This window comes from Fukomys damarensis, unplaced genomic scaffold (genome assembly GCF_012274545.1).
Source record: "Fukomys damarensis isolate Sample0158 unplaced genomic scaffold, DMR_v1.0_HiC HiC_scaffold_1, whole genome shotgun sequence".
In the NCBI taxonomy this organism is placed as follows: Eukaryota; Metazoa; Chordata; class Mammalia; order Rodentia; family Bathyergidae; genus Fukomys; species Fukomys damarensis.
The window spans coordinates 60,349,805-60,364,500 of record NW_022900913.1 but is presented as its reverse complement, the minus strand read 5'-3'; the positions used below and the strand labels follow the sequence as shown (position 1 = coordinate 60,364,500).

The window sequence follows — 14,696 nt, the reverse complement described above, 5'->3', positions numbered from 1 at the left end:
AGGACTTTGGCTTCCACTGTAAGTGAAACGGGAGCTATTATAGGGCTTGAAACCCAAAGAGGACCTTGATCTGACCTGGGTTTTGATAGACTCATTCTAGCTACTATGTTCAGCAAACTGATTGAGGGCAAATATGGAGTAGCAGCAAGATAATCAGAAGACTCCTGGCGGTAACATGCTGGAGAACTCTAGAGATGGCCCAAACCAGAGCAGTGAAGGCTTCTTGGTGGGTTAGATGTTTAGTGCATGAAGAAGAGAACATTAGGATGTTGAGATCGTTAGGGAAATTTATTGCCTACACTAAATCGACCTTCCTTCCTTCCGCTCTCTTTTCTCTTTTCCGTCCCTTCTATTTTTTAATTTAATATCATTCTACCAACTTATAAAGTGTCTTTCTCCCTCCTTCCCTCCCTCGCTTTTTCTCACCCCCTTTCTTTTCCTTCCTTTTCTTTTCTCTCTCTTTTTCATTTTCCTTCCTTCCTCCCTCCCGCCTTTGTTTTCTCCAGCTGCATTTTTTATTACTGTTGCTGTGTCTTCCACTGTTTGTTCTCAACCATTCAAGGCTGTATTACTTTAATTTTAATCTGCACCAACAAAAATTAAAGTGTTTTAGATCATCTGTAAAATGAGACAGTTGATTCAAAATTAATGGGCTCTGCATGAAGGTTTGTTTCTGTAAAGAGTAAAATGGACCTGCTTTACTACCAGGATTCTAAAGGTGGCCTTCTTTGCTGAGGCCTTTGACTTTCCTCCGAGTTCAGTGTTTTCTCCATGATTTGCCAGAAATCTGAATCCCTTAATGACAAATGGTTGTATTTGTGTTGTTTGTATGAACAGGCAAAAGAATGGACCCCCACAGGCAAAGCAAGGGAAGAAAATCCTTCTAAAAATTTTTACTCTGAATCTGAGGAAGAAGAAGACTCTTCTGATAGCAACAGTGACAGTGGTGGGTTTCATAATTTACTGAAATACACTATTCACACTGTAGTTTTTCAATAGAAGGTCTTCTTGTCTTCTCTTCTGTCTTCTAACCTATAAATAAATCTAGGACATCCCTGCATTCTTCTTTTTTCAGACCCAAAACAATTGAGGGCAGCAATATGCAATGAAAAGAATATTGAAAGGAAAGATTTTTTTAGAAGTCCTGGGTTTCAGCTATGCAAGTTGTATAAGGAACCTCTCTTTCTTATTTCTTACAGATAAAAGGGTAGAGTTAAGTGTTTTTTAAAAATCCCTTCTTAACTAGAACTCTGTAATTTCTGCAACAAAAATATATTGGAGTTACTTTTTTTATTAATAGCTTTATAAGCAGAGCTGATGCAAAATAAATGATACCCACCTTTCGCTAAAAGCTTTATTCCTAGAAGAATGAGGTCCCCTCACTATAACTTGCTTATCTACTGTCTTACTCTAAGGTAGTGCATTCTTTTATTCCTGACTCCCCTGTCAAGTCTTTGTTTTCAAGTTAATTTGATAAATTCACCTGAGTTATAGTACTTTCTGATGTAATAAACTGAAAAGCAGGGAAGATACTTCAATCCGAAAAGTTAATGTTAAAAAATTTGGGGAATGATATAGACCATTGAGAAAGATGTTTCTGTATTTAAACATACTCTCTTTTATTTTATACTATATAGATTATTGTCTCCATCCCTTTATTTATAAGCTCATAGCTGTTCCTAGTCTAACTTTTTAAACACATATTTGAAATATTCCATTAATGTGGCGTTTCATGAGTTTATCTGAATGTATAGTAGTGAGTCATGTGCCAGGAGTTCCTCCTGCAACAGTGCGGGTGGGTAGGATGATGGCAGTGACTTTCATGAGTTAAGAGATTTTTGTTGTCTGTTGAGCTGGTCTGATTTTTTTTTTTTGAGCTGGTATTTTAAACAATGAACTATTCAAGGTTCTTATTAATTTGTAAATTTAATGCTATCTGAATCAAGTGGGACCCAGATTCATGTTGAACTCCCGTGCAACCATGTGAGAGTAAGATGTTAGATGCTGTAATTTCTTTTCCAGTATAATCCAGTTAGTTGACATAGTATATGTATATGTAACTTTAATATCACAATAAATAAATGTATTTATTGGCTTTGTTTTGGTAAAATTTGGATAAAATAAATTTCACTCTGCGTTGAAGAGGATGATGATGTGGCAGGTGCTGGTGTGTTATTCTCACTGCACACATTTCAGATCACTCAGTCTTCACAGAGTCTCTGTTAAGTAGCTAGTAGTGTTATTCCCAGTTGTGGAAAAGGAAACTCAGACCCAGAGATGTTGCACACTTGCTCATTCTTACGTCTGCTGGGTGGCAATGCTGGGATTTGAACCTAAAAATTTCCACTTGAGAACCCATGTTCTCCCCCCACTGTAAGCTATTCTTATCAGCAGACCTAGTTTTTCACCATGACAGTGTGAATGGATCTTTCTGAATGATGTCACATACCTATCAGAATAATGTTGAATTACACATAGAATTATATTTGTATTTATGGGTACTTCCTCACATAGATCAGAGGCAGGGGCAATGGTTTTCCTTATATGTGTTGCACAACTCTGCACCTGTAATCATTTTAAATAGTAAAAAATTACATTTCATTTAAAAAAATAGACACAAAGATACTGTATGAATTGCTTCTGCGAAACGAATCATATTACACCATAATTTTTAAATAAAACATTTAAGTGTATAACTCCTGAATTTTTATCATTTGCTAGACCTATATGTCCTAGTGTTCTGTGCTAATTATAGCTCTTTAATTGATAATTTTCTTGTCCTTCACTTTGGCTTTTGGACATGATTTATATGGCTCATTTCCCCTTCAAAATTTTATTACTGAGGCTATCGAATTGTTGACTTCTTTTTGCTAAATAAAATTTTATTACAAGTAGAAGAATTCATTATCATTTTTTTCAAAAACAAAATATGTGTAACAGTGGATACTTAGGGATTTGATGAAAACTGAAACTCCTTCAGATTTGGTTTACTTGGTTCAACTTGGCTTTGTTTTTATCAATCCAGTGTCAGAACATCTTCTTTCAATACATCCTCCAGATTCACCCCACAGATCTGAACGAGTGAGGAGCAGAAAGAGGTGTTCAACAAGTAGGGCCACTTCCTAAAACTCAGCATCTGGGATCCTTTGTGAGGAACGGTGGACATAAGATACATAAGGACACTGTATTTTAAAAGGGTTGTAAATCAAAGCATCTGGTTCTGTTTTTCAGAGAGCGAGTCTGGAAGTGTGAGTGGAGATGATGGAGCCAGTACTGAGGACAGCAGCGAGGACAGCGAGGACTCATCCAGTGAGCAGGAGAGTGGGGGTGTGGCGGAAGACAAAGCAGCTGCCAAAAGGAATCCAGAAACCAAAGGGGAAAGGTGAACTGTTGAGTCAGAACTTCCTTAAAAAAAGGCTCTGTGGTATTTTCCCCAAGCTAATATTTCTGTTTAAATCATAGAGTAATAAAATAGCTTGGGTATATTTTCTCCCAAACAGATATGAAATCCTTTAAAATTAACTTAAGGCGCTAGTAGTTCACATTATTGTATTATGTACAATGCTTAGATTTCATTGTGAACTTGAGCAAATCTTTGGGTTACATTTTCAAAATTGGTATAACCTTGGGCAGCTGAGTTAAGTGACCAAGCAGCAGGGATGAAACACTTAATTACCTTTGTAGCAATTTTTCTGAGAGCTAAAATTAAATCCTTTGACACTTTGCCATTATGTAACCAAGACAATTGATTTTTCTAAATAATGTTATATTAAAAAGATTATGATCCAAATATTAGAGTCAAAGGCTGTGAAGGAAGACGGTCATAAGATATTTAAGTGTTAGTGCTTTTTAAGATCTTCCATTATCAACGGTATTATCGTGTAGTAAAGTGTCATTAAAATTTTGAATAATTGGGGCTAATACCTTGGATTGTGTGACTGTGTTTTCCCCACAGCTGTCAGTGAGTGGCCTCTGGCGACATGATGGCCCTTTCCCGGGAGCGCGATGCCCGCTCACTTGATGAGCTTGCAGCTCGGCTCCGTCGTGGCTGACAGCACTGATTGGGGCGCAGTACTCTCTCTGCTCCTTTTATTACAGACAGTAATTAAAGCAGCTCGCCCTGCCACTTCCATAACAAACACAGCATAATGCCCTAATTATGACTTTATTAATTTAAGTCAGGATTTAATGATTTTAAAAGTGATTTATATTGTTTTTCCTGTTCAGAACAAATGAAATCTGTAGGTTAAATTAATACAGGCTTTTCATCATTGCAAAGTTAAAAACCTAGTTACCAGTAAATTCTTTTCATTAGGTTAACATCTGAAACTCTAAGCAGTAAGGTAAACAATAATTACCATCAAAATTGAGTGATGCATACTAAAATAACACTTTTACCTTCAAAATTTTATCCTAAATGCTAGAAGTTGGATATATTTAGACTCATTGACTTGTTGCAGCAAAGGAAGATACTTGGTTTGTAATAGGCTTATTTTTTAGAGAAATTCTCTTTCTGGTTTAACATCAGAATACCTATGATGATGTGGTTTAGAAAGAGTATCATGTTTATAGAAAGAGAAAGTTTTGATCAATGCATGAAGTATCTTTTCAGATAGCTAATGTCTGTGCTCGCCTCAGCAGCATATATACTAAGATGGCTAAATGTCAATATGCTAGAAATTTATGATCATATATTAGTTTCATGATTTTTTAAACATAATTTTTTGTTACTCATGTTTGAATTTGAAAGTGTTGTTTATTTTGCTAAAGAAAACCACAAATGAGTAAATCCTCATATTTGTCAGTGTGTTTTGCCCAGTTAATTGGGGATAATAAATTGCCATTCTTTTTCTTTTCTAGAGGAAAAAAAATTGTTTAGTCTTCAAATATAATTACATACGTGCTGAGATGTTGCCTTATTTCCATTTTTAATAAACAGCAATCATACTTCCTCCACAAAAATGATTCTGAGAAATGCCAATTCTTCTCTTGCCTCACTACTCTCCCTCCTCTTTGTCTCTCAGAATTTTTAAAAAAATGCCAGAATGTTAATTTCTAAAGCTCTTTGTAAGGTTCAGTTACTTTTCAAAACCACCTTTTTTGTAATTGTAATTCCTTAATGACTGTACTTGAATTTGACAGTCTAAAATATTTTCATATGTTGGAAAATGATAAAATACAGTGGGAAACTAGAGTTTAGAATAAGATAGGCTCAAGTTCAGATTCCACTTCTGCCCTCGTCTGAATGTCTCTGTAAGCAAGTCATTCAGCCTTTTTGAATACTAGTTTCATTATTATAGAAGAGTAATAATGTACTCAGGAAGAATACCTCTAAATTAGATGATAGGAATGATTTATATGACATGCCTAGTACTCCTTCAGTTTTTAAAAATAATATACATGCACACACATGTGCACACACAGTGGTGGGAAGTAGACTTTCAGTTTTGAGTCACATTTATATAAAACATCTTAAGACATCTGTTATTGTAAGAGTGGCTCGTGATAGTCCCTTGGAGAACTGACCCCCTAGCAAGCCCGCCTGCCTTTATGCAGTTTGTCAATTCATATCTTTCACTGTGAATCTTTGTTAAATTACTTTAGGTGTTCCTCCAATGTTCTCATAGCACACTATACTTTAGTAAGCTCCTGTACATTTCCATGTATCCTCCAGTGGGCTACAAACAATAAAAGGTGGATACACAGAGCTCATCTATACCTTAGTAACAGTGTTATCCTTAGCCCCTCATATAGTGCCAGCATGCTGTCAGTAATCAGTAAATATTAGGAGTAAACAGATGAATGGTATTAAGCACTTAGGTGAGATCATTTGATCATTTTTTAAGTTTACATTTGATTTACTTTTTAGTAAGACCTGAGGAATTCTTATGGAACTTGTTAACACTTTCTTATATTATGTGTCTAAGGTCGTATTTGGGAAGTTGTGTAAGTAGTTTTCTTGGATGGAAAAAAATCTACAGTGCCAAGTCTATTCTAGCAAAAATATTGTACTATGTAAGTATTTAAATTTATCAGCAAACATGATTTTGAGACAGGAATTGAAAATCTTGGCAGTTATTTCTGTTAATACTTAATGTCATTTAATGTTATTTTATGACTGCATTTGAGGCAGTTCTGATTTATTTTGCTACAGACAATACTATGTTAATGTCAATATATTCTGAAATTTAAAAATCATTTTTCATTGTGTTTTATATAAACTAAATGTTTATATAAAGGAGTTATAATTGATATATCAACATTTACTATTATGCATAGTGATTCTGAAGATGGGGATAAGAAAAATAAGAAATCTAAAACTTCAGATTCTTCTAATGCTGAATCTAGTTCAATAGAAGAAAGTTCTTCACAGTCTGAATCAGAATCTGAAAATGAATCTGAATCCAGAAAAGTCACTAAGGTAAGAGATCATGCATTCTTGTAATCAAAGAGAACTATTCATATATATTCTTTTCCAAGTTAAAATTAGTATTTTGTTGAAAGTCAAGCAAAGAAAAAAGTTTAACATCACTACAACTAAAATAATATACCCCTGTGTTCACTCCTTCACACCTGTGAGTTTACTTTCTCTTCTAGTCTAATTCTTCAGAGAAGTTAGAACTGCTTTTTGCCTTGTCCCTTGCCCCTGAAATTCCTGGCGAGCTATGACAAAAGAGGCTTTTGCTAAAGAGGAAGTGAAAGGAAGCCACAGAAATACTGCTGAGCAAGAGAATATTGTAAATGTACATACATCATGAAAAATTGATACTAATCTACTTTTTAAAAAGCATTGCACATTTAATAGTAATTATTAGTGGATAATAGAATGTTTTTAAGGCTCTAAGTAGAAGGTGTATGTTATTTAACTAGTTAGTGGGAAAAAAAGAAGCAAGATATATCATGTACAGGTAAAAATTCCCTATGATAAATGTCATCATTATGTATATCTAAAATGTACCAATAAATGTTTTGCTTGAAAAAAATGCGGAATTTAATAACAAATGTTAGAACCATTTACATAATACAGTACAATTTAAATGCTTTTTGATATAGCATTTTAAAAACTGAACTTGTCTGCTTTTTAGCAAAATTAAAAGCATGAATCACAAAAATGTAGTTAATAATATAAAATGTATATCTGATGAACATTTTGATCTGTCACCCTTTCCATGTAATGTGAATACCCCAGCTCAAGCTGGGCTTAAGAGCAGTTGTTTTATATATCAACCATAATATTCCATATGTTGAAAATGTGGTCACTGCCTTCTTTTATTCCTAACCCCATATTATTTTTCATTCACTTGTTCTATGATTTTGAATGTCTTCAATATGTCCTCTCAGTATTTGAGCTTGAAACAAATTCATGGAAGTAGACAATTGCCCTTCCCCATTCAGAGATTTATTAAGACTGAGCATATTTAAAATATTGACTAAAATTTGTCTTGCCACATTTCAAATATTTTTGTGTAAATTTTATTTTAAAGCTAGATTTATATTTAAACTTTATGTCTATATGTAGTATTACCTAATAGTTCTGTTTTTATAAACTCATAAACTTTTAGAGATTTTTATCATTTGCTAATGTGGCCTTATATAAAATCTCATTATACAGTGAGTTTCGTATATTCTCATTTTCTATACTGAATTACCAGAAAAGCTTAAGGTATTACTTAAAATAAAAGGCTGTCGATATTAACATAAGTACAACCCAGAATAAGAAATCAGTTTTTAAAATTACAGAGGAAGACATCAGCAAATGATGGGGGTGGAATTAAAGTAAGTAATTCTTATAATGTTTGGTGAAATATTATTGACTTATCTGCCTGTGTGGTATTAGAAGCAGAGGTTTGAAAGCCTATTAAAAAGCTATAGTGAGGGCTGGGGTTTAGCTCAGTGGTACTGCTGCCTGTCTTGCAAGCGCAAGATCCTGAGTTTGACTCCTCAGTACCAAAAAAAGCTATAGTGGCCCCCAGGTGATTTAATTTTTCATTGTCAAAGAATTCAATGATTGAATTGACTCTCTTGATAATTGATAATAATTTACTATAGAAAATCATTATTAAAAAAAAGAAACTATTGCAATGAAACAAGACCCATGAGAAGTTAGGTTTAACTCACACTGGTGATAGTTTTGTGTCTATATGTTTTCTTTAGAGGACTTATTTTCTCTTTATTAGGATGATTTATCTATGCTAATCCATTGTGGTTTGTATGTAGTGTGTTTGCTTTAACATTTGGAATAAATATTCTCTACCTCAGAGCTACCGTAATTACATACTTCCATTTCTCTCTGAATGATGTGGAGTATACCGTGTGATTACAAGTGCACCAATTTTCTAATAATAAGCAACTCTATAATTGTGGAAAAGTCCTCCTTGTACTAAGTGTTGTGGCTTCTGCTCAAAATTATGAGTAATGAAGGCAGATGGTGGGTGCTTTACCTTAATTTAGCATGACAGCGACTTAGTACTGAAAATTCATATGCCTTAAGTCTGCTGCCTAGCTAAATCTATGCTTTGTCTTTTTTTCTTTCATCTGGACAGTGTGTTTTGGGGGCATTAGCATGAAAATAAGACCTTGGAGGTCCCTTGAATACTTACTATTGATGACTTTCAAAACAGTTAATTTTTATGGTGGTCCTATGAAATAAGTATAGTGTTCTTGTTGGAAGATAATATCTTTGTGCTTCAGTTTCCTCATCTATAAAGTTGAATTGCTAGCACCTACCTTTCTGCTTTTAAATATTATGGTAAAAATCAAATATGAAAGATTGATGTAAAGCACTATTCAACTATAAAACAGCAACCTTAACACTTTTTAGCTTGAACTTTAATTTCACAGAAGATCAACAGTGTTAGTTATAGAATGCCACTGCTTAAAGGAACCTAAAGTTTTGGCTCCTGAGTCTCCTTGAATAGTTGATTCTTTTTATATAACTCAAGTGGTAAGTCAGCATTCAGTTATAACATTTTACTTGCAGCCTGTAACCTTACCACTTTCTTCAGAAGACAACTGCTATCCACTGTGAATATCTCATACTTTCCTGCTTTCTAAGTAAAAAATGGCCATTCACCCCTTTATTTGTTTACTTATTTATTTAGAGACAAGGTCTTGCTATGTATTTCAGGCTGGCCCTGAACTGACAGTGATCCTCCTGCCTCAGCCTCCCAAGTGCTGGGGTTTCAGGTGTGCACCACCACACATGGCATTACCTTCCCTTTTGTTTGAATGTATCTTCCAGTAGGTGATCTCTCTCTCCACTCAGCCAGGAATAAAGCCTACTTCTCTCTGCCCTTGTTTTTGTTAATAGTCACCTGCCTCCTTTATACTTTCAAGCTCTTTCTTCTGTCAAGCAAAGGACTCATGTCTTTTTCAGCATCTAAAGAGAGAAAGGAGCGAGGAGTGGAGAGAGAAAATGTGACATGTGAGTTTAGAAAATATACATATCCTCCATCTACTACTTCTTAGCACAATTATGCCTTTTAACTTTAGAAAGTGGTTTCCACCTCTGTTACTTCCTACAGGTACTGCCTTGAAAACACAGCCAAATCCTTCCCCAAACCTCATTCCTGTACTATTTCAAGCGATATACATCTGTTTTGTTTTGTTTTTTGATACCGGAAATCGAACTCTGGACCTTGTACTTGAGAGGCAGGCAGCAGAACCACTGAGCTAAATCCCCAGCTGTTTTGGTCTTCTGATATTATTGAACTTTCATTCTTTTGATTGCTTTACTTTTTACCCTCTCCTAACACCCAAGTATGAACCATTTGTTCAAATCAGTACTTAGTACATATCATTTTTTCAAATGTATTAATTGAAATGAACAAATTTTTCTCTAATCCTCTCCTCCCTCCCCATCCTTCCTATGGGAGACCTCATTCATTCCTGTAGCTTCCGCTAAAATACTTCCATGGTAATATCTGTCCATCTCTACAACAGCTCCAGTTTTTCTTTCTAATTTCTTAGACCTCTGAGGGGCTACTGATTTTCCAAAACTAATATAGCCAGGAGACATGTGCTCCCTTTTGACACCTGCATTCTTCCTTTCTTCCCGTATTATCTTTGACTCTTGTCATTATATATGTTTGGATATTTGCCAGGTTCTCTGCAATATCTGTGTTATTCCTTACATTTATTTCTTTTCCTACTTTTACTATTCTAGACCAGTTCTTCAATATCTTTTAGGCAATTGCCATAGGTCAGCTTCAGACCAATGTGTCTATTGCCACAGTCCCTCTACACAGCTGGCAGATGAAGACAGAGGCATCCAGAATAAGTCCTGTTGCAATTTGAGTTCAGTGAACTTCTTGAGCTAGCTTGCCCACGCCTGCCCATATGGTCTTAGCCTACCCTGTATTCTGATCCTAATGAAGGGTTTGTGGTTCTCTTATCAAGCTTTATGCTTTCTTATTTCTATGTCTTTGTTCTTTTGCACATTTCTTTCATTGCAAAAATATGTCTAAGCAGAGAAGAATGTGGCCTCATGACTGAGTGTGGTCATAGTTGAAAACAGTTACTGTACAGGGAATGAAGAACCATACCAAGAGGGTATAACTCATGTGAATAGCACAATGGCCAGACCACTGCTGCTGTGTTCTAAGAGTCTCCCACTCAGTCCCAAGCAGCAGAAGGCACAAAACTATAGTTACATCTTCAGGTGCCCTGCTTGTTGTCTTGATTGAGAAGCATCCTCATTTAAGATTTATTGTCTGTAATCACCAAAGAAGATTGTCTTGTTTCAGTTACAGTTAGACAGGCATACTTGATAGACAGGCATACTTTTTTTCTCTTTTTTGAGGCAGGGTCTCACTATCTAGTTCAGGTTGGCCTTATACTCACTGTGTAGCTCAGGCTGGCCTTGAACTCATGGTGATCCTCCTGCCTCAGCCTCCTAAGTGCTGGGATTACAGGCATGTGCCACTATGCCCAACCTAGACAGGCATACTTGCATATGTCAGTATTCTTTTCTAAAATATATTTGAAAAATACTTTTATTGTGGTCCTTTTCATGAAGTAATTATTTTGCCCTAAGTAATAACTGTAGCAAAATTGCTTTTAATAATTCCATATTTTAAGTACTTTCACATGCTATACATAATGTGAAGGGAAATAATTTATTTTATACAGACAAATAGAGAAAAATCATTAATACAGACCACATCATGTCTGGAAGAGATTTGCATTTATATCACTTTATGTTATTTTTTTACCAATGTAATTGAGTTATATTCTGCTGATAGTTAAAATTTTGTGTTGAACAGGTGGTGAAAATTTTATTTTAAATAATGTTTTCAAAGTTTCCTGAAGGGTTTTTTTTTTTTTTGAGTTTTTTTGAGAAGGGGTCTCACTATCTCACTGTATAGTTCAGGCTGGCCTTGAACTCACTATGGAGCTCAGGCTGACTTCACACTTGTGGTGATGCTCCTCCCTCAGCTTCCTGAGTGCTAAGATTACTCCTGATTGCTAGGGTTGTGCCACCAGACTTTGGTCTTGACATCTCTAACCAATATATATTAGAGCTCCTATATACTATAATTATTTTGGCTACCAGCTGGTTAGTCCACTATTTACACCTTAACTGTAGTGCATATTCTTGTTTATAACTGTAATGTCTGCACACTACCCACTGAAAATTTAGTTAATGATTAAAATTATGATTGTAAATCATGATTACTTTTTGTGAATAACTTATATATTTTCCTTTACACATTAACATTATAATTATAATTATATAAGCAGCATGTAAAACATAGTCTTAGTGTAAAATAAATATTTAGTAGATGTGCATTTAGCACTTACTGTTAAGAGCATCCCACGTTTGGACCAGTGTGTGTACTAGCTGTGAGAAAGACTCCCATCTCTGTGTTCTCAGCAGTATTGGAGGTACTTTCCTAGTCAGCTTTCTTTCAGGCTTTGTGAGTCCCTCTATGAAGTGCAGAGAAGCTGATGACACCTCTTCATTTCTCAGGAGCAGTCACTGGCACAGTATCTAGTGCTGGAATGTCAGCAAATGTTAAGTTTTGTCTTAAAAAAAAAAAAGATTTGGAGATGAAGACCACATGTATGAGGAGCTCTTGGGCATAAAGCACTTTGGCCTATGGCGTGGATGGAACTGTTTTCTGATTGGTGTTCTATTTTTAAGAAGTAGAAAACAGGGCTGGGGATTTAGCTCAGTGGTGCCACTGCCTGCCTTGCAGGTGCAAGGTCCTGAGTTCGATTCCCATACCAAAAAAGGCAAAGAAAAAGAAATAGAAAACAAGCTTTACTTATATTCTTATTAGTATATATGCTGCAGTTGCATAACTTTGATGAATATTGAAGAATATTGATTTTTATTTTTAACTCAAAGCCTTGCCTCTTTCAGTTTCTCTCTTTCCCAGTTTAGTTCCTCTCTAAAGCTAATTTCGGTTGAGACTTAAAGGGAATGCCATTAAGTGGGCTTTTGTATTTGAGTAGGTATAATCTAATAGGAAAAGATTTGTTTAAGCCATTTCGTTTTAACTCATTGGCCTTGTACTTTTGTTTTAAGGCATAAGTTTAAGTATGAGTCTCAGATTTTTTAAAAATCGTATTTGTCAGATAGCTTGAAGAGAAATTGTTCTTGATGTACAATTCTAATTTAAATTATTTCATGCAAATATAATTGTCCTGTGAGGCTAAAAATTAGCCTTGAATTGATGTTGATTTTGAAGCACAGTATATGTTTGACAAACTTTACATATTGCTTATTCTTATGGTTTTAAATTTAAAACCTTTTTATAATGGAAGCATATATGGTGCTTGTCATGTCAGATCTTTTTTTTTTCCACTTTAAAAAATCAGCATGAAAGTGAATATACATAATACATAAAACATCTTTACTGGTAAAATGTTACATATTTTTGTTTATATTATTTGGAGCTTAATATTTCCAGGATCTTTATTTATTATGAAAACGAAGTATATTGACTGGAAATCAAATTCCTAACCTTGTACCTTTGTATTATATTCTGAAAATGTTGATGTGTTGAGATGTGTAATGGAACACCATAGAAACAAAATGGAGATTGGAGGAAGATGAATTGATAACTTGGTACTTTTTTATAGTGATGTCTTGAGATCAGTTACTGTTGTCCTTATAAAAGTCTAATACAGTCACTCAGCTGTTAAAAACCTAATCCTCTATTTAAAAAAAATACAAAAACAAATTGTCTCTCTTTCTGCCTGATCTCTTCTCAAGTACTAACACAATGGAAACAGTGGGTGATCTGTCAGTGTGTTTGGTTTGTCAATGATGGTTTTGTATAAATATTGGGAGGGTAAGAAATAAAATTCACACAGTAAAATATGATTTCATCTGCCTTTTCTCTGCAGCTCCATGGCTCATGCTGCGGTGTGAAATTCTCATTTTACACACTTTGCAGGCGGAGCACATGAATTATGCATTGAGCAAGAAAAATCTTCTGCCTCGAGTCCTATATGCATTTGCCCAGGTTCTGTCTCTATTACCAAGATGAATTGCAAATGGAGAAATGTTTGATGGAGTAGAGCTCTTAACTTCTTTGTTTAAAATTCAGATTTTTATTTTTCTAGTAGATCGTTTAAGTATGAAAATGTTTTGAACTTACTATGGATTTTTTTAAAATGAAAAGTGAAATACAGTATAAGAGGAGAATGCCAAACACATCATGAAGCATTTTATAGTCTTGATTCAAATGCAAGGTTTTTTCAGTTTGGTAGAATTGACCATTATCTATTGCTAATGTTGTATTTCAGTCACCGGTTATTTGCTGTTCACAGAGAGTCAATGGAATTCTGTTCTTTTGAAAGCCTTTCTTCTTTCTGTTCTGGGCTTATAATAAGAGATTATTCCAATTTCACATGCAGCTCTGCTCTGTGTTGTTTGTGACCTGATGTGTATTTAATAGATATTGTTACATGTTCTTGGCTGTGGAGTAGAAAATAAGGTATAGACTTGGCTTCAGCTTTAACTTTATCTTGATTTGATAGATTTCTAATTTTTCAGCAGGGGAGGTTACAGTTCCATAAAGACAGTCATGCACCATTGTAGTTTATAGGAAGCTACACCCTGTGCTCAGCACTGCATTTTGATAGGTCACATGATGCTCAGCTCTTTTTGTTATATGTTCTTTTTTCACAGGAATAATATTCCAGTCAAAATGCCATTTTCATTCTGAACCTGTTTGCATTTACATGCAACTTTTAAATTTCAGCCTCGAAACTAACCTTTCTTTTATATTTTCCCCAGTTCTAGACATTGTTATTTATCTCAAAAATGGAGAGGGGGATAAATGCTGTTTGTTTTGTTTTTAAATAACAAATGAAAATTAAAACTTTAGTTTTTCAATAGCAGAAATAGTTATTTTGAGGAAGAAAGTCAATGTTGCTATTTTTAACTGACGTTTTAATGTATTATATAACCCTTGGTTTTCTTAGCATTGGCATAAGGGAGACAAATAAGTAGGCTTAAAATCAATTTAAAATGTTACCTACCATATACTTTCAGGTTAACGCTCTTGTTCTTGTGTGTGCACTGCTGCTAAGAGCTGCAGTATTGGGGAAAACCTGTGGTGGTGGTGATATACCTTTTGCTTCAATTATATGTTTCCATGGCTCGAACACTTCAAAAACATTTACAATAATTCATGTGAACAATAAACTCTTGACGCCTTTGGCAGATTATAAATTATTTG

At 34.7% G+C, this 14,696-nt stretch overlaps 1 protein-coding gene across 2 annotated transcripts in view; it reads left to right on the top strand.

Moving 5' to 3' along the window:
• The window catches only part of Ap3b1 (adaptor related protein complex 3 subunit beta 1), a 234,124-nt gene that overhangs the window by 149,276 nt on the left and 70,152 nt on the right, over positions 1–14,696 (top strand). For both annotated transcript variants that reach the window (XM_010619098.1, XM_033761506.1), the window contains exons 18-20: positions 838–946; positions 3,232–3,382; positions 6,280–6,421. In XM_010619098.1, the coding sequence (XP_010617400.1) occupies positions 838–946; positions 3,232–3,382; positions 6,280–6,421 (402 nt within the window). The remainder of the gene's footprint in view (positions 1–837; positions 947–3,231; positions 3,383–6,279; positions 6,422–14,696) is intronic.